This window comes from Dermacentor albipictus, chromosome 3 (genome assembly GCF_038994185.2).
Source record: "Dermacentor albipictus isolate Rhodes 1998 colony chromosome 3, USDA_Dalb.pri_finalv2, whole genome shotgun sequence".
In the NCBI taxonomy this organism is placed as follows: Eukaryota; Metazoa; Arthropoda; class Arachnida; order Ixodida; family Ixodidae; genus Dermacentor; species Dermacentor albipictus.
In genome coordinates this window covers 120,635,941-120,656,384 of record NC_091823.1, presented here as the reverse complement: position 1 = coordinate 120,656,384, position 20,444 = coordinate 120,635,941, and the positions used below count along the sequence as shown (strand labels likewise).

At 44.9% G+C, this 20,444-nt stretch overlaps 1 protein-coding gene across 17 annotated transcripts in view; it reads right to left on the bottom strand.

Moving 5' to 3' along the window:
• Positions 1 to 1,527: 1,527 nt before the first annotated feature.
• MED25 (Mediator complex subunit 25) overlaps positions 1,528 to 20,444 on the bottom strand; it is a 91,016-nt gene continuing 72,099 nt past the window's right edge. For 14 of the 17 annotated variants that reach the window (XM_065453317.2, XM_065453327.2, XM_065453331.2 and 11 more), the window contains 3 exons: positions 17,087 to 17,203; positions 7,620 to 7,832; positions 1,528 to 6,731 (listed from right to left, as the gene is read on the bottom strand). In XM_065453317.2, coding sequence (XP_065309389.1) covers positions 6,540 to 6,731; positions 7,620 to 7,832; positions 17,087 to 17,203 — 522 coding nt within the window. In that variant the 3' untranslated portion in view covers positions 1,528 to 6,539. The remainder of the gene's footprint in view (positions 6,732 to 7,619; positions 7,833 to 17,086; positions 17,204 to 20,444) is intronic. The other 3 variants (XR_010569978.2, XM_065453322.2, XM_065453325.2) reach the window with 3 other exon arrangements.

Genomic DNA, 20,444 nt, shown 5'->3' with positions numbered 1-20,444 from the left:
ATTAAGTCTTCGAGCGCCATCACAGCTTCGCCGTAGAGACGCCACGCTTTTATATCGACTTTGGTTGGGCGTTGCCTTTACTCAAGCCTATGCATTCCGCATAGGGATGACCGACAGCCCAACCTGTGACCACTGCGGCCATGAAGAATCAATTGGCCATATTCTGTGTGCCTGCCCGCAGTACAGTACACAGAGGGCATGCCTTCGCCACGAACTTGACAAACTGGACGACCAAGCGCTATCCGAAAACAGAATTCTACAACATCGAAAGGACCTACCGTCACAGAAGAAGGCCGTGCAAGCGCTATTGCGCTTTTTGCGATCTACCGGCCTGAGTGAACGACTTTAACTGGAACGCCTTTTTGTGTGTGTGCCTCCATGTGTGCGTGTTTTTTTTTTCCTTTTTTTTAGCGTTTTCCTCTCTGTCATCTTTCTAACCCCTATCCCCCATCCCCAGTGTAGGGTAGCAAACCGGAGACTCATATCTGGTTAACCTCCCTACCTTTCCTCTTCATTCTCTCTCTCTTGTCTTCTACGCTGAAAATCAACCTTTTCTGTCAATAATAAAAATGCAAGCTTATCGACATAATACTGTACCTATGTAAATTGATTTAAGGTATCCCTTTGTGTGCCTTTAATGTGATTTCCTGCTTTTCTTTACTATCATCAACCTTAATTTAAAGGAGTCCTGAACCACCCCTCGGGCTTGGTGAAGAAACAGTCCGCAGATAGCATATGCTGCTGTGAACATCTAAGCCAGATTTTGCAGTCGAGCGCGGCGCGAGGAGCCCGCAAGCGGAGCGCAAAGTCACCTTTCTCTCAAACGCCCTCTTTTCAAGCAGAAGCCTGCTCCTCACTCCCTTCTGGACGCTTTATTTTGTAATAAAGCGGATTCCCATACACGGCTGCTATTGGTAGCTACGGTCAGCTACGCAGCACAGATACCGCGGCTGCTGCGGGGTGCTGCCACGAGTCCACTGGCTAAGCGCACAGCGGCTCGCCGAGGACAACAGCGTGTGGCTTATGTTTAGCGCGCGGTAGGCACCAACGGTGCAAGTCGTGGCATCTATGTTAACACCCAAAATGAAATCTGAACTGCGCGCCCCGGTGACATTTAGAAGGTGGAGCGTTGTGGGCACGCCCCACTCTGCCGTAGCCTTCGCAGTGCAAGGCAGTGAAGAAGGTATGGGAGCACAGCGGAGGCTGCGTTTGATTACAAACAACTGTGCTTCTGCTCAACGCATTGAAGTAGTTTTTGAGGCAAAGTATTTCCGAAATGGTCTATTTTCACTTCAAATGCCTTTCTTCATTTCGAAAAAAAGTGGCTCAGGGCCCCTTAAACCTTTGGGGCAGCAACAAATGCTCGAAAAGCTGCTTCCAAGCTAGTGGCTTCATATTGACTTGTTTAGGAACACCAGGATGTAATCCAAACAACTTTGTGCAGTGCATGCTTTGCAAGTTTCTGTCAGTCAAACCAACCGTATGCCGTACAACTATAGTACAATGATGACGAAGGCTTTGTGCATGTTTGTGCAATCAAGCATAATTTATTATACAAACAAAACAAAATACATATATATGTTACAAAGCATGGGCCATGCCTCGCACAGTAGACAAAGAGAGCCATGAAAAAGGCAATATACATTCCCATGAAATTTCACGAGCGTAAATTGAACTATATGCCCGAAGGCTTTGTTTTAAAACAGTCGGCAGTGTCCCGTTTATCTACTGTCACTTTTTACAACTTGCAGAGCTGGGCATCAGTCGTCCAGCACGGAGAGTTCTATACCAAAGTAAACTGTACAATAAGTTGTGCTGTCAATGTCAAAAGTTTACAAGGTGTGGAACCCGAGAAAGAAAAAACAAACAAACAACATTTCTACAGACTGAGCATGAGACCTGAAATTCACATTTGCAACCTTCATAGCATATGTGACAAATACAGTGCCGTAGTACAGCACAGCTGGCCGCAGGCACACACTGCGTCAAAATTCAGCCTCATCGCATAAAACATGAGCTGTGTAACGTTTCAATGCCGATCGCACGTACAAGAAAAAAAAAAGTCAAGAAAAGTACTAAGAGCCTGTAGTTTTGCCGGGGCAAGCTGCTACTCCGAGGCAATCGCAAGAAATGTTTTTCAATGCTTATATCATTTAAAATTTTGAGCGTAACGCCACATTTGATGCTCTTCACATCGTTCTCTGTTGTATAGGTACCGAGGGAGTGGAGGGTTTGGCTTGCTGGTGATGCGTAATTATCACTAACTAATTAGATGCAACGTGAGGGAACTCTAGACGAATAGGCTCAGGCTCAGGTGCACAGAGCACTGACCTGCAACCTGACTTACAAGAGTGAATCAGCACCGTACGCACCTACTCCTATCCCGAGCTGTACCTCTAAAAATGTAAAGGGACGAAAGGACCAAGTATTAATACAAGAAAGACCAAATATCTTATGTAAAACTGTACACGAAGCAACAATGCCAGGGTGTTGTAACTACTCCATATACAGTTGCATGGAAAAAAATACGACCCCTGAACTCTTTTGCTGGAGAAGAAGCAAGAGACGAAGAGTTCTCTGGTGCTTAGTGAGGAAGGAGAAAATGTAATTAACACACTAAATATAACGAACAGACAGAATAATCTTTGCATGCAGGAATGATAAAGAGAGGAAACAACCTAGGTGACTAACAGGTGGCCATTGTGTCTCTCTTCTCGTACATTACATACAAATGCTCTCGTGGTGCAAATGATAACTCGTACCTAGCAGCTCAGATACATTATATGAAAGTGCATAGCATACCTTGGAGCATGCTCGTACAGCAAGGATGCGATAATTAGCACGAATTCGCTGAGAAAATCAGGCATGATACCATGCCGGCCACTTCTGCTTGACAAGCTATGAATAGGACGCTCACGGAACACGTTGACAGAGCTCATCCAAGCTGTACAGCACAACCTCTCATTTAACATGACAGTGACGCAGTCGCAGCATAGATAGAGAAATCGTAGTATTTACAAAAGGCATGTTTCCATACTCACTGTTCCGTGCCAACACAAAACACAAAAACGTAGCTTTTTTTTTGTCTGTGTAAACAATCTGCAACAAATTGGCAGCAACAACAACATCAACAAAGAAAAAGACACTTAGTACTTCCTCGCTGAGGCACTCTAGCGCGGTCAGACTTCCACTTGTTTTGCTCGGGGCTGTGCATTGTTCAGACATGATGATGACACGGCAAACCGCATGTCCCGCATTTCTGGAATTAACACGTCTTTGGCGTTATCTCTGGCATAGCTATATTGAGCACAATCCTCACCGAGCGATGATCATACTGTTTATCGTCACCAGAAATGCTTCCCACAGAGAGAGTTCTTTAAAATTACATGGAACAGACTTCGGCTAAGATCCCGGCAGCAGTCATCGCGTAGCATGAAATGTACCTGCTATTGCTACGTGACACCACGCTAGAAATATACATATAAAATGCAGTTGGTTACTAAACTTTACGCAACATGCCATTTGGAACGCGGCAATCAAATTATGGAACAATACAGGACATGGCAATTCTCGTGGAGTCTGGGCACGCAGCCTCAAATTTAGAGCTCTAATCTGTTGCAGATTTGCCAACCTACACCAGGGATCTCTTAATTTAGATGTCTCATGCCTTAACAGAGCTGACATTTACATTTGTCGAGGAATCTGGGTCTCGTAAACTTATGTGCCCGATTACGTGCACAGTGATGTCATTGCTGTATACAGCTTCAAAAATGCAACACAGATGTACAGGGGTGCAAAAGAGGCACCCATCAATCAAACAAGAAGTTGTACTTCTGAAACGGAACGCATCCAAGCTTGACATTTTAGCCTCTCTAAAATTATGCGCCAAAAAACAAGAACAAGAGAAAAAATAAAAAAAAGCCAAGTGTGCAACAAACAGGAAAGATGCCTTAAAAACAATATGCGCTTTGTGTTGCATGCTGTCCCTGTAAACACACTGTAAACAATGGGTTCAGGTGAAGCAGTGCTTTCTTGTGCAGTGGGCTGCCATTCCAGGAATGGTTCTTTAGTACATTCTCAACAGAGTGCTACTGTGAAAAGCAACAGAGCAAACTATACATAGTCAATAAATTCACGCTGAACAACAAGCACAACGATATAGCCCATAATAGGAGCTATGCAAGAACTTCTTCTTTACAGACTGCAAGATCCAGATCAACAGATAATAGGACTTGAACATTAAATTATAGTCAAATATTTTTCACCTTTTCTCGGCAAGTCTTAAATCACAGGCTAAGGATTGAAGAAAGGCTGCCGCAGGTCTCTGATCAAAGTACTTGCATGCACAAAAAAAGAAAAAGCTTGCTTCAACTGCTGTTTTTAAGAACGACCCTATATTTTCACAATAAGATGCAGAAGAAAAAGAAAATCAATGAAGTATATTATTTCACACAGCTGCACTCATCTTCAAGTTGGATTCTTACGGAACCGTGCTGCTAATCTGGACGTTGTCCAATTCCACCATTTGACGAACTCTGTAATGGCGGTGCTTTGAGCCAATTGGAGGCCATGGCAGCTCTTACTAGGCTCACAGCGTGGCTATGGCCCTTTGATTGAAGTGCCCCTGGTAACGTTAAACGACATCCTCGTGCTATACATCTGTGGCCAGTTCAAACTCAAAGCACAATACAGGTAAGATACTGTCGCATGCAACATCAGAAGTGTGCTGTGCTGACTTGACATACACTCCATAACACTTTTGCGCTCATGTGGCCAGAACAACTGAACCTGCTTGAATTTGTGCCTCAGTTGGTTTAGCTAAAATGTACACTGTTGTGTGAAAAGCCGATATGCAAATAGATACCAGACAGAGATTCACAGGAACGTGAACACTTGAAGTGACATACAGCGATTAAACAAAGGATGCCTCGGGCTTGGACCCAACGTTTCAACAAAGGTTGTCTACGCCTGATGAAGACGATGCTGCTTGTCGAAACACTGGCTCCAGCCCAAGGCATCACTTGTTCAATCGCTGTTGACTAAAACGCAACGTGGCGAGATTTGAAATCTAGAAAACAACAGCATCAACAAAGTGACATTAACAAAAGGCTCAACAAGGAGAAAGAAGACTTGCATACTGATACAGTACATTCGCTTCAGAATTCTACTTAGTAGTGGTGCTAGAACTTCGGAGCACAACATCAGTGGCAAGATGCGCAAGCCTACAGAGGGTTGTAAACAAGTAAAGAAAAGGGATGAAATTCATCAAATGGTGCAAAACAGCTGCTGCTATGCGAATAAATTTCCTATAATGTGCATGCTGTGAAACATATCTGTATGTGACAGCGCCATGACGCACAATTAAAATGAACCACAATTGCTAGTACAAACGTAAACGAACTGGTAGGGTACTTTCACGTTATTATTGCATAACATTTTATCTTTGCTTCTTTACTGCATCAATCGCTGTGTTGTCAGACCCCCCAGAGATTACAAAAAAATTTGTAATCTCTGGGGGGTCATCTTGTCCCCAAACAATAATTGTCACCTATCTTGAGTACCTTTGCCTTTCTTAAATGCTGCGTGCCCACTCCTTTCAGGTAATGAACGGCATGCATGTTATCAGCATCACATAGCATTCTTGAGCAATGTTTTTAGGAAAGGAAACGCAAGCAAGACAGGTGATTATTATTGTTTGGGGACAAGATATGCTTCAAAGGGTGTAAACTTTTTTTTGTACATTTAACACACAAAAATTACTTTCACGAGATATACTCTTGCACATAACGTGCATCCTCTGAGAAGCAATACAAAATGAAAAAAGAAGACTAAAAAGGCCATTTTAGCTTAGATGTTTGCTTCCCACGCAAAGAATTATGCAGCAGATTAAAAAGAAAATGTTGTTCTTTATCCAAGCAGCTTAAGGTATACTGGTTTCCCGGAGCTAGAACTTTACTTGCAAAAGTTTGTTCAAGAGTTTGCCAATCACGATTGTAATTGACATGATTACAACAAGGTTGCCACGGCAATAGCTCAAGCAAGAAAAATTTTGTAAACACAAGCCCTGGTCTTTGAAGTTGTTTCATTGCTATTTATGCTTTATGCCTGGAGTGGGTACGAACGTGCTTCAGTGACAAAACCCACCAGTGGCTTTTCATGTGTGCAAATCGACAGAACGCTTGACGAATTCCACCACAAATGAAATCAGAGACCGCTGAGACTCCGCGAGTGTGTAAGATGCACACATGGAATATGTACAACGCATGCAACAAGAGTGCTTAAGCAAGTGAAAGCGATGTGGACGTGAGGAAATCAAATGTGGCCCTCCACTTACTTGCTGCCCAAACTTATGCCACCTGCAAATGACAGAACCGGGCAGTCAATAAGACAGTTGTAAAAAGGTTGAAAATGGAAAGATGTTATGTCAGTTGAAGAGCGTCTGACGTAAAGCAAGCAAATATAGCCACCCAAATTCACTGCTCTCACTCGAGTCTCCTCAGAGGAGCGAGGGAAGGAGGGGTGCAAGACAGCTGCGCCGATCAGCCGTTGTGGGGTCCCCCTGCACCCCCCAGCAGGTCTAGGAGAGCAGTGTCGTCCCACCCGGGTCCACCGCCACCCTGTGACTGGGGCCCCTGTGGGCCGGGTCCTCCCATGCCCAGTCCCCCTGCCAGCTGAGCTCGAATGCTGGACTGCTGTTGCAGGTTCTGCAGCATCTGCTGCTGGCGCATCTGCTGCACACAGAGCAGAGGGGGAAGGGGGGGTCACACCACTGGTCAGGTCAGACCGTACTGCTGTCTCAAAGACATTGCATACTGAACGTTTTCATTGGGGTCACATCGGTGGGAAGCACACAGATGTACAGCTGCGTTCAGTGTGTGCTGCAAGAGGGTGCCTGTGGTCAAAGGGACTCCAAAAATGCAGAGTGATACCGAAACATGAGAAAACCGTTTGATAACTAATGGTAATTTAAATGGTGTTTAGCTCTCATTTCTTCTATGTTGCCGCTGCCAGGCAGTGTGGGACCTCTCTGACCACGGGCACCGTGTTGCTGCTGACAGTGAATGCAGCTGCATTCTTTGTGTGAAATTTTCCAAAACTAGAAAATTATCTGTATTTTTCCACCCCTGCAACATGCCTGAAGCGATTGTGCATCCAACCCACTATCTCCTGTTTAGCAGTAGAATGCCATAACCATCGCTAGAAGAGTGCACGGTAGCGTAGCACCTAGGCGAGCTAACTGCACTCTCAAATGATAAACCCTTTAAAGTTGAAATCAACAAACCTGCACTATGTGCAGTGTATTTACGAAAAGAATGCACCGCCATGGGTAGGTGCACAGAAACTGGAGATACCCGTTGCAGTATATTAGTGTCTATAGCATTACACTGTTTAGCTAGAGGTCACGAGTTCAATCCAGGTCGCAGTGGCCACATTTTGATAGTAGTGGCGAAATGAAAAAACACTCATGGTACTTATATTTAAGAGCACATTAAAAAAACCCAGCTGGCCAAAATTAGTCCGGAGTACACCACTACGGCGTGCCTCATAATGAGATTGCGGTTTTGGGCAGGTAAGACCCCAGAATTAAAAAAAGCAATTGGACAAGTATCAGTGCTGACCTGCTGAAGAATGTGCCTGAGGTTGGGTGTCTGGTTTGGTTGGAACCTCTGCTGCTGCTGCTGCTGCTGCTGCTGCTGTTGCTGCTGCTGCTGCTGTTGTTGCTGCTGCTGCTGCTGCTGCTGCTGTTGCTGTTGTTGCTGCTGTTGTTGCTGCTGCTGCTGCTGTTGTTGTTGCTGCTGCTGTTGTTGCTGCTGCTGCTGCTGCTGCTGAATCTACAAAAAAAAAGACCGCAAGGAATTCATTGTGTAGCACTTCACCAGCAGAGTTGTGTCACAACTGCTGCTCTCCATCAACATGTCTTCACGTAGAGTATAGACAACTGATGATGCATATTTTATGGAGTACAGGAGGTTACAGCGGCCCTTAAAGGGACCATGAAACAATTTTGACGATTTTCCACAAATGTACTGAGTCGTTAGAGTAGGTCCTTCTGATCATTAATTGATGCATCTAAGTGCTCTGCGTAAAGCGCGTAATTTATTATAAGGTTCTAAAAATGCACATCACTGCCAATCACAGTACACTGCTTGGCTGAATTTTCAGCCGCCCCTACCCATATGACGTCAGTGGGACGAGCTATCCGATTGGCTGACCAGGGCGCGTGATTGATAATTTTTTCAACTTTATGGTAAACAAATGATGTTCGTAATAGTTGGAATGTTAGTTAATTTGTTTTTATAAAAAGAAAGTAACATAAAGGAAATGCACAAGAAGAACTTTTCAGTACACTTAAGCACTTCCAGCACACAGCAATATCGTCCGCTTGTGTTGCAACATGCTCTATTTTGACGAAAGCTCTGCGGTCAGAGTCGGTCTCAGTCTTTTTGCGAGCACTATGATTCGACTTTGTTGTGTTGTGGACTGCAAACGTAGCGACTGGCAATATGTCAAGCTGCGACATCGTGTCCCTCTGCAAGCCAGTACATGAGCGGACTGGCTGCAGCACTTCGGACTGCTGCTATCCCATCGGCGCCAGGATTTGTGCGATTGCGGCCGTCACTTTACACCGGAAGATTACTGATGCAATAGCGTTTTGCGAGTCCGGTATTAAGGTAAACGCAAGCGCAAGGGGACAGGGCCTGGCCGTGTCCCCTTGCGTGTCGTTTCATGGGATAAAAAGAAGTGCAAATGTGAATGGTCTGCACGGTGCAGCCACCTGGTGGCATATAGCTCAACCAGACACAGTAGCAGTAACAAAATGTATTCTTCTTTGCTGCTGGTGTAAATTGTTCGCAGGAGTGTAATCTGGTGTAAATTGTTCGCAGGAGTGTAATCTGGTGTAAATTGTTCGCAGGAGTGTAATCGTTAACACATTGTTTTTGTTAATGTTTACAATGTTTTACACTTGGTTAGAGCAATATTAGCTCTTTCTTTGGCTGGTTAAGCTCTGCGCCAATGCGTGGCTGGACCGTGGAGACCAGTAAGGCAGCTCACTTTCGTCTACGCTAAAGTTCCTTCACCAGCTTGAGTTTACGCCTCCACTGTTCCGTTGAAACGTTTAGATAGTGTATGGTTACCGGAATATCAGACACGTTCGGCGTTGTGACAGAATGCTTGCAACGCACGCTGCTTTAATAGCTCTCGCTTAGGGTCGATGCCCAAGCGGCTAGCACAGAGGTTTAGCGCAGGCGGAAGCAGGCTCCAAAACAACCGGAAGTGGATGATGTGACATCACATTGTGACGCAGAACCAGTGAAGGCGGAGCTTAGCCTCGATCGCTTTGCGAATGAGTTGAGGAGGAAAAGCATGGCTTGGGAGGAGGGTAACTTGTAATCGCTTGTAGCTCCATTAATACGTAACGCGTCACTTAAATTGTGCTGCGAATGTTCTACTTAAGCTGTACGCTACGCGTCTACAAAATTTGTCCATACCGTTTCAGGGGACCTTTAAGTGCTGGCAAAAAATAAAGAAATGCGATCCAAAAACTACATTTCTTTTATTGCACACCTAGGCAGCAAAATTTTTGCAGATTCGAAATATATATGACATGGGGATAGTAAATTATTGACTTATGCCTGAACCTACACAAATTTAATCACTAGCATAACGTTCCGTTTATCTAACCTCGTTGTAGTCGGTGAGATACGAGTCACTGGATGTGTTTATAGCACAGAAAACACTGCCATCCCTGTCAATGCTTTCAGCAGAAGCAAATCATCTTCGGAGCTTGATGAGATGACTGAATCAAATAAAAGCCACACTATTGTGACAGGCCCGTCAACACGAAACTGACAGCGGCCATTTTTTAAATTCCTACTGGACGAACCTAGACGAACGGAGTCATTAGGCCCCCTAGCGAGGCCAAAGAGGGAACTCGCTAGGAGGTCAAAATGGATTGGACCAGACCCATCCGTTACTGGCACTTAGAAAGAGCACCTAAAGACGTGGAGGAGCAAGACTTGTCCTCAGTATTAATATGAAAAAAATTCTAACCGAGCAAGGCCTGTCCACAGCACTCGAAGGGTTAAAAGAAAGAATGCAAAGAGCATGACTGGGGACTGGAAAATTATTGCTGATAAGATTACTTTGCTTTCAGTAATGTGACTGGAGATGAAAGATGGGTGCACCATTATGATGGGAATGTACATCAGCATGCAACACAGTCAAAGTCTAAAAAATTTGGAGCCTAATCTTCTGCAAAGTAACTTCGTGAAACCCAGATTTAACAACCATGTAATTGTGACCACTGGCAAAGTTTTTGTTGGTTGGCTATAGATGCTGCCGTGATCATGTTGAAACTTATCTGCCAATTTAACGTTGCTGCACTTCGAGTTGCCTACAGTCAAACCCATTTATAACAAACAAACCAACTACGGCAGGCTAAAGCTAACCCGCCTTATTCCTTTGTTTCTAAACTCTAACAGGATGGTCGTGAGCATAGTGAATAAAAGCCTGTCAGCAGCAATTTTCAAAAAAAAAAAAAGATACACACTTATCTACTCGCGCTTCAAACATGACAAGTTAGTTTTTTCTCTTCTGGGTAAGACTTGCTTATCTTGTGCACTTCTTTTTTGGAAATGTATTGTGCACTAAAATTCAGCCGTGGAAATTTGTTTTAGATAAGCTCTTCATATCAGTACATTCTAGTTCACTTGTTAAAGCCACGGCTTAGTTTCTTTCTTTTTCTATATTAGAGCACCAGGCTGAGTGTTCTGCAATATCTTTGTTGTTCTATTTTTCCCTGAATTTATGTATTACATAGAGAGACATGCTGAGTGTAGTGCAATATCGTGGCCTGGGCAAGGATTGGCACATTGTACGGCCGTCGTTAGCTTTTTCGCCACCCCTTCCCACTGAACCACTGGATAAGATATGTGTGCTTGAATTGATGATGAAATAAACTTCCAAATTTGATAGTACCACAAAAACTGGCAGTTATATCAGTACTTTGTTATATACTGACTCGTTCTTAAGAATGCTAAAAAATTAGCAGCACTGCATAACTGATCGCTGGCTGTTACAATTAGGCAGCATACTGGTCCGAAAACCAGATTTTCAGTGTCACTTTTGTTCTCAGTGCGATCCCACCATCAGCAGCAAATTTTTATTAGTAATGTCCATTTAAAGAACAAAATACGGCACCGTACAGCTACCTCAAAATGGGGCCTGGTTTTGATCACCTGTCATTGAAGCCACCATTTTGTATTCGAGGGCTCGTGATATATATATAGTATTACTACCAGTGGGACATGACTATATTATGCACATGAGAGCGAAGCATTCTGGTTGGCAGGGAGCGTAAATTTCGGGAACTACTGCGGCATGGTGCCATACTGCGAAGGTCTCGGACATCACGGTCTCGGCGTTAGTACTGCGCGTCAGCCACACGAGCTGTAAAGTTAAATTGTCTATGTCGCCTCGAGTGAAAAAACAAAACAAAACAAACAAACAAACAAAAAAATCAATGTTTGAAAGGTAGAGCGTCACTGTGAACCGCTATCAGCAATTGGTAACGTGTAAATGAAGCGGTGCCGAAAACGATTTCCTGAAAACGGCGTAGTAACCGCTGAACCTTTGCAACTTCGCATGGCGACGCCACATGGTGCAGCGTTCTCGCCGACTCGGGCCATAAGAATATCGACACTAAGGAAGGCGAAGTCTGACTGGCCATTGTTCGCATTACGGAAGGACATAGATGGTCATTCCAAATCATTGAAATAGGCGTAATGCACGTTGCGCTGCACAGGCAACTGTGCAAGGACGAGAGTGCTGCTGCCGTGGCATCCAGTATCATGCTGGTGCACCCGTCAGCTGCACGCTTTGCGTTATGCTGTTTATGTTGTGCCACAAGTTTACTGCAGTTATTGTAGGAAACTATGTGCTGTATGCTCTTCCCCAGAAATGTGCCTCGGAAGTGGGCGACCTTCTTCGTGGCTTCCGAAATCTGCGCGTGGTGGTCGCTCATCTCGAAGGCCGAATCATTGTTGTGATTAGACTTAACTGGGGTGCACACCACCGTGCGGCCTATTTGGTCGCATTTCCATGCTTTGATACTACTTCACGTGCACACTCTCTTTACTGCGACCGGGTTCAAAGTGTTTTTTTGTAACAGTACGGTGATTTTTTAAAAATGTTTGTTATATCTGGAAGCAATTCCAATAGGCAGGGTCGGAAAATCGCAAATGTGCTGAAATGTGGTCATGATAACCAATAGATGGTTAAATCTGGGTCTGTTATAAGGGGGTTGGACTGCATCAACTTGCCTTTACACTGCAGTCTGCTAGCCTTTTGGTTAAATCAATACAGTCAACAACCAGTTATTTTAACAGCCCCATGGCACTGCCACAGCAGCGCGTCATGCAGTACTTCGAACTCTGACTGCATGAACATGTGCTACTGTATTTACTCGATTCTAACGCGCCCTCTATTGTAACAGGCACTTGTTTTCCGTAACAAAAAGGAAAAAAAAAAGCCCTCAATTGTAACGTACACCTGTTTGCCGTGACCTAAAGAAAGAAAAGTCTTTTACAGTATCGTGCACCTCCTTCTTTACAGAAATACAACTTTCTCTTATTTGCAAAAACAAAGATTTACTCCCAATGCACAAAAGTTGCAATAAATAAAAGAAAGTGACAGTTTCGCCTGAAAGGCGAAGCATCGATTGCAATAGCTAAGTAGTAGACATACGAAAAGTAAGGATAGCAGTTTTATCGGCCTTATGAACTTCTAAACATTCACTTACAGTCGAACCCGGATATATAGAATCCGCATATCTTGAGTTATTGGCTATATCGAACACACAGATTACCCCCTTGAATATACTATGTAAAAGTATAGTACAATTGCGTAGTATATCGAATTCCATTTACGTTGGACATTCGATATATCGAACGCCGCGCCCCTGGAAGGTGCGCTTTTCCCAAAGACATTCGTGTGCGGTCGTCGGGGGAAAACATTTCCGCAGAGTCAGTCAGCAGGCTCCTCCTCTGCCCATGCGCGGCCATCGCCTAGCAACGGAGACGCGGAGCTTTTCCCCTGTTCTTGCGCCCCACAGGCACGAGCTCTCTCGATTCTCCTCTACCACCGGCGTGTGCATTGGGCAAGGCCATTGGAGCTCAGCGAAGAGAGTACGCGGCATGGAGACACGGCGACGTTTCCAAGCCACGCTTCCTGGGAAAAGGGAGAGAGAGTGAGGGGTCGGCACGGTTGCTTGTGGGCCAGGCTATCTTTCTCCCCGCTCTCTTCGTTCTTTTCCCTTTGTCGTTCCTTCGCAGCCCCGTTGACTGCCGCTCGAACAGGCTTCGCTCGCACTGCTCCATCTGCGCATCATACGTTTTCTTGTGCGTACCTGTGTTTCAACGTGCCGTGCGTAGCTTGTATGATTGCGGTCATCTGGTGAGCTATGGCATCCGCGGACATAAAAAAGAGGAAGAATCTGGACTTTGCAAGAAAGCTTGAGGTAATTCGGCATGTCGAGAACGGAGAAAAGAAGTCCTCCGTGGCAGACGCATTCGGCATTCCGCGGAGTACTTTAAGTACGTTGTTAAAAAACAAGAAGGACATCAAGCTTAAAGCAGGTGAGGAAAGTCGCTCGGGAGTGTGTCGTGTGCGCCCTGCTGCTTTTGAAAAAGTGGAGAAGGCACTCTATACGTGGTTTCTTGAAATCGGAGCGAAAAATATTCCTGTGGATGGCCCGATGTTAAATGAAAAAGGCCAAATGGTTTGCTACGGCTCTTGGCGAAGAGAACTTTTGCGGTGGCACTGGGTGGCTGCAACGGTTTAAAAACCGCCATGGCATTGTAGGAAAGGCCATTTCAGGCAAAAGTGGGGCTGTCAGCAGCCAGGAGATGTAGCAGTGGCTTTCTGAGGAGTGGCAGAAGATCACCGAGAAGTTTTCGCCTGCAGGAATCTTCAATGCAGACGAAACTGGTCTCTTTTGGCAAATGTTGCCGAATCAGACACTCGCTCTTCGTGGAACCTCATGCCACGGCGGTAAAATTAGCAAAGTGTGTGTGTCGGTGCTGCTTGCAGCCAACATGGACGACTCGTGTAAGCTACGGCCATTCGTGATCGGGAAGAGCAAGTCACCGCGCTGCTTCAAGAACTGTAAACAGCTTTGCGTCTGCTACAGCTGTAATAGGAAGGCCTGGATGACACGTCAACTTTTTGTTGAATGGCTGCAGGCTTGGGACGCTGAGTTGGGCAAGTCGGGCCGCCGAGTTTGCCTTCTGGTAGACAACTGTTCAGCCCATCAAATGACTTGCAAGCTGCAGCACATCGAACTGAAGTTTCTGCTGCCAAACACCACAGCGAGACTGCAGGCCGTCGACCAGGGTATCTTAAAGGCATTCAAAATAGGCTATCGGAAGCGACTTATTCAACAGCTCCTCATAAACCTCCGCATAAAAACCGATCTCAAGATTTACCTGCTTGGCGCGATCCAGATGATTACCGGTGCTTGGGGAAACGTGAAGCAGGTCACACTAGCCAACTGTTTCGGCAAGGCAGTCCTTGAAGTGGCCAAAGATGAATGTCCGGAAGCTTTAGATGACGATGAGTGCTTGGAAGACGTGTTTCGCGACTTGTCCAATTTTCCCGGCGCCGTCCCGTCCGAAGTGACTGTTGATGACTTCATTAATGCTGACAGCGAAGTTCAAGCGGCAGCTGACCTCGCTGATGAGGACATTGTGGCCGGAATAGCTGGCGTTCAAGACGGCGATTTCAGCGACGACGAGGGCAACTGTGTTTTTGAAGAAACGCGTCTGTGCACAGCCACTGAACTGGCGTCAGTGTTCAGCCTGATTTGGTGCTGTTGTGGTGAAATGGAAGACTGGGCTCTCGCATCTGGACAGTCTTGAGAAGATTGAGACTAGTGTTTTCAACTTCATTTCCCAGAGAAAAAAGCAGCCCAAAATTAGTGATTTTTTTTTTTCTGTGAAATAAAGCGCTTTCATATTGTGTGCACATGCTATGTGATTCGCGGCTGTTCCAATCGGTAAGCCACAATTTTTTATGATCGCGAGTGCTTTTTTGGCCTACATCTGTATATCGAATTTTCGCTATATCAAACTATTTTCCGATCCCCGTCGAATTCGATATATCCGGGTTCGACTGTACTAACTAAATTAACAGGCATGGTGTGACACATGCACAAGCAAACACAAACACGTCTCACTCAATGATCATGGAAACCATTTATCAGAATGCAGGAGTGAGAAAGTGCGGTAGCAGGAGCGAGCGAATTGACCTTTGTGCAGCCTCTTGCTTCAATGTTAACTAAGCGACGAGAACACAGTGTGGTGCGCCTAGATGCGTAGACTGTCTCCATCACAGACCGCCTTCAAAATAGGCGCGGCCACGCCGTACGCAGCCACCGCGTAGAACGCCTATTCTGTTTGCGCCAGTCCTGCACGTAAGTTTCGGGAACACCGAACGCCCGTGATGTGGCTCGATTTCCATCCGCCTCGGCACATGTCATCACTTTCCTTTAAATTGCAGAATCCTGATGAACTCATGAGGTCTTTGCAGTCGGCACTTCTATGCTGATAGAGCAAATGCAGAAAACGGGAAGATGGACAGTGGACTAACCTAAGCACACGTACACATATGGAGGAAGCTAAGGCAGCTAGGCCTGAAGCGCCTTTTGAAATGCTGATGGCGATATGGTAACACAGATTTAGGGTCGCACTCGATTCTAACGCACATACAATTTTTGGACCCGTTTTACCAGAAAAAATGCATTAGATTCGAGTAAATACGGTAATACGGCTTCCGAGTAAAATAGAAATTGTAATATTTTTGTTTTGAGACATTGCCGGCATGGTTGTTGGCCATGTGACCGGCACTCCGCACAACAGCTAGTGAAGCGTATCTCATCTATTAGTCGCCAATGACAATTCAATGTATGCAATAACTGAACTTTCAGCTATTTGTAACAATAGTGTGACAATGGTCGAGATACGGGCTGCGATTTTGTGGCGATGCTTTCCACTTGATCCTATGTCACTCTTATCATCCACCATTCGTGGCTGACTGATCCCATTGATAACGCAAGCAAAGTGTTGCACTGATGAAGTACGAAAAGCATGGAAAGGAATAGCATAAAAGGCATTGCTAGAAAATGGGGGCCACGGAATGACTAGGCCAAGTGCAAGCATATATGCGTGTAGCAACACACATTGGCAAATGTGTGCCGTATTCTTGGACAGTTACTTTCGAAAAATGCACTCATTTGCACGATATTTCGTGTGACCAGCATCAACTGCGCCGACAGGAGGCCACGTTTCTGCACTTTGATAACATAGCTGCTCGGCATTGTGTTAAGAATGCCATTGTTTGCAAACGCCGATGCATTGCATCTTGTCATAGCCACACAAAAAATAACACGTTTGCCAATATACCAAGAATGCCATTGTGCCTAGATGCTGATGTGTCTTCCCTACAGTCATGCGAAATCGAAGTTATCCCCGAAAGTGACGATTCGAGAATAAGGCACGCCTTGTTTGGCCACTTGTGGAATGAAATCACTATTTTTGAGCCAATCTGGCATTTCGAACTCCTGATTATTTGCACGTTTTCACAGTCCCTGCCAAGTCCGAATTATCGGTTAGCAACTGTAGTGGAGTGACTGCCCCAGAAAGGTAGTGGCATCAGGTTACGCCCTTAACCAGGATGAATTCCTTATAGACTGCAGAGACTTCTGTCTTTCTTCAGTAACTTCTGTGCAATCTTCAGGTGGATGACAATGTCCCCTCATATGTGACCTGCAATGATGTTTGTACAGTTCTGAGCAGAAAAAAGAACAAGGTCAATCATGCATGCAAAGACACACACACATGCACTCACACACACACACACGCACACAAACACACACACGCACAAACACGCACAAACACACACACACACACACACACACACACACACACACACACACACACACACACACACACACACACACACACACACACACACACACACACACACACACACACACACACAAAGGCATGCGAGCCAAAATCTGCTGTGCCTGATGGGTGACGACACGCTGGCGTTCCAGCATGCTTTGCTGCTCTTGGGCTGCCTTGTACTGGAGCTCCTTGGCCTGTGCTGCCTCCAGGGTCTGCTGCAGCTGCTGTATCTTCAGCTGCACAGATGCACACACAAGGATGAGCTTAGGTTTAAAGGCACAGACAACACACAACACTTAAGAAAAAACTGCAATTCTCAAGTAGCACACACAACACTTAAGAAAAAACTGCAATTCTCAAGTAGAGACCACATTTTCGGTGCTGCACAATCCTGTCACAAAGTCGTCATGTGCTGTGACACTGGAGAGAACTTTCCTCAGTGGTTGCAAAGTCAGGTGATGCATTTGGCAGACGCTTTTCAGATGCCATCAACAGTTTTCACTTGTAGGCACTTTCTTTCCTGCTTGGTCACCCATAAGCTTAACTATGCTCAAGAAAAACTCTGGTTTTCACATGCCTTGTGCTTCATGTGGCTGACCAAAGAGGTCCATGGGCAACTATATCTACAATAGCCAAGTTAGAGCCCCTACGAGACCATGGCCAGATGTGAATAGGGTATACAGTCTAAACCCGTGATAAAAAAATCCCATGACTACGAAATTCTCATGACAACAAAATATTTTCGTATCCCCAGTGAACGGCCATAGGATTCAATGCATTTTATACCTCTTGACAACCAAATGTCGCCATACTACAATCCCACATCAACCAAATTTGCCGAATGTAACCCCCCATATTACCTACTGGCACAAGGCTAGCAGGCTTCAAAACGTGCTCAAATGAGATTGCCTTGCACTAAAATTGCCTAAAATACCACCACATCTCACTTGTGTGGGCATCTCCATTTTTGTTTACAAAAACAACCAAGCGCCGGAAGCGATCGCGCCGAAACACGTCATGGCCACTACCTTGTTTGTTGATCACCCGTTTGAAGCAACAGCATGTTGCTACTGACATGTGACGATGGTGTCTGCACACCTCATGCAGTGCCTAATGCGCACCTTGGCGAGAAAAATGCAGCAAGAACAAGGAAATCTCCGTCCCACCGACGTGGACAAAGCAGGATTAAGAAAAATGGGGGCCCTGGGCTAATGTGCATGCAGGCCCCCTTTCCCTATACTGACCCCCTTCCCCCCCTGTCGCCTGCTACGCTACTGGAAATATGCCATGTTTCATTTTAATTCCACCAAATTAAAAAGAACGAAGTGCGTTCAACGGGGTGGGTTAATGTTTTTGTTATTATTATAGGGGAAACAACAAAACTTGCTTGAAACGCGTGCTGTTGTAAACACCAACACATATGTCCACTTTGTGATTAATCTGCATTCTGTTTTCAGCAAAAGCTAGGCTTTGAGGAAAAGTTTAGTGCACTCAAGACAAGCAAGAATGTAGAAAAGAGAACACAGATCAGATGTCGATCCTTCTGAAGCTAGGCTTTGTTTGCATCACTAAGTTTAATCCCCTGAGGAGACGCATGGTTGTATCCAAAACATTCTTTATTAAAATTCAAGCATCAGACTGCAGTAATCGTTATACACGTTACTCTATAAATATGCAATAGATATACACAACACTTGAGGCAATACAAACACCATAAAAATGCGCTAGAATACAGATGAAAATTACCAACTGTAATTACAAAAGATTATTTGAAAATATTTTCGTTAAAGGTAAGACAAGCAAGGACGATGCCAAATAAACGTGGCACTATCAAAAACAACAAAAGTACAGTTCTTTATAAGCATGCTAATATCACAAGAAGAACAAACAAGAGACGAACAACGAAGATTTGCATATCTTGAATTACACTGCTCAGCGTTTCATTGGCAACGTGGAGGGTGGGAGGCGACACAACGAACTTATCGGAACTATTCATGTATAGCGCAAACAGTCCTCTTTTAAAATGGCATCTTTCGAGCCTTTGCTTTGGCGAAATCAGATATAGTCTGTTCGAAGAATAGATTGCAGAGGAGGTCACTTTCAATGGACATGATAGCAAGCGAGTTCACCTTGTCGCCAAGGAGGCTCGAACGAAGGCGATTTTTTATCAGCGACAACTCGGAAAACGATCGTTCGGTCTCACTGTTTGCCACGGGTATGCTTAAGCACATTCGCAAAGCAATAGAAAGGTTCGGAAACACATCAACAAGCTTTCTTTCGTACAGCAACTTCATTATTCCCAGGAACTCATGTCCTGGCACACAGAGTTGTGCAGAAAGTTCTCATACTGAATGATTTCAGCGGAAAATGCTGGCTCCAAATCATTTTTGTATTTCACCAACTTCTCAGGCTGCTGTGCCAGAGAGGCCTCGCTCCCAACTTCTGTCAGCAATTTTAAGAATCCGAACCTTTAGCAGAGTTCAATGTAGGCAGCCTTTCGCACTCGCAAAACAGAGACTAGACTGTCAAGTACAACATTGTAGGTCTCTACGATAAACTTTTTCCTACCTTGTAGCGCACGATCGCTTTTTCCGTCCGGGTGCTTACTCAAAACGATGCGTTTGCCCTCATCCTGATAACATTCATTGGTACTTAGCGTGCGTGCTCTCTCTTCAAAGGTATCAAAGAGAGGCCGCAAAGAATTAACAAAGCCTTCTAGAGAGCTCAGCAGGTCTACAGCAGTTTAAATGTCTAGGCCTGGTTTCTGAAGTGCTATGCTCGTTTTGTCAAAGCGCTCCAAGATTTCACTCCAGAAAATCGCCATGGATGCAGTCTCTAGTTTTGACATTTTCTTGAAGAGAGAGTATGCTTCGTTCCTAGTGTCACCATTTCCTTCCTCGTTCTTTGATATAGCTTCAAGGCAGCACAAGACTGCACTGAAATTATTTCATTGCATTGCATTTCATTGACTGCATTGAAATACCTTATTTTGGTACTCACGCTTGCCGAAAACACAACGAGCGATTGCAGAGAGTGATACGGGAGTGTTGTTTGCGCCAGCAGTTCACGTAAAAGATAACACGGAGGAGCTCAAGAACTTCACATTTATGTATTCTGAGCGACTGAAAACAGGTATTGCACCCATGAATCTGTCTTGAGTGCAACTAGAAGGCATTCTGCGAGCATGTAACATGGTCTGGCTGAGCCTGTGTTGTAGCTACCTCTGTGTACTTGGCGTACCATCCCGTCGACTGAGGCCAAGTTGTTCAGGAAATGCGCAGTCTCTGCATTGTGCTCTTAAAGTGCAGGAAATAATGCCCAGGAAGGGAGGGATGCTTGAAAATCGGATGTTTTTTTCAGATTTTATTGCATTGTTTGCTACGAAATGTACGTAAAAGTGAATTTATCTGTAATGCCGCTCATTCACCACTTATGCACATTTCACCTCTACACGGAATATTCCTGCTAGGTAAATAT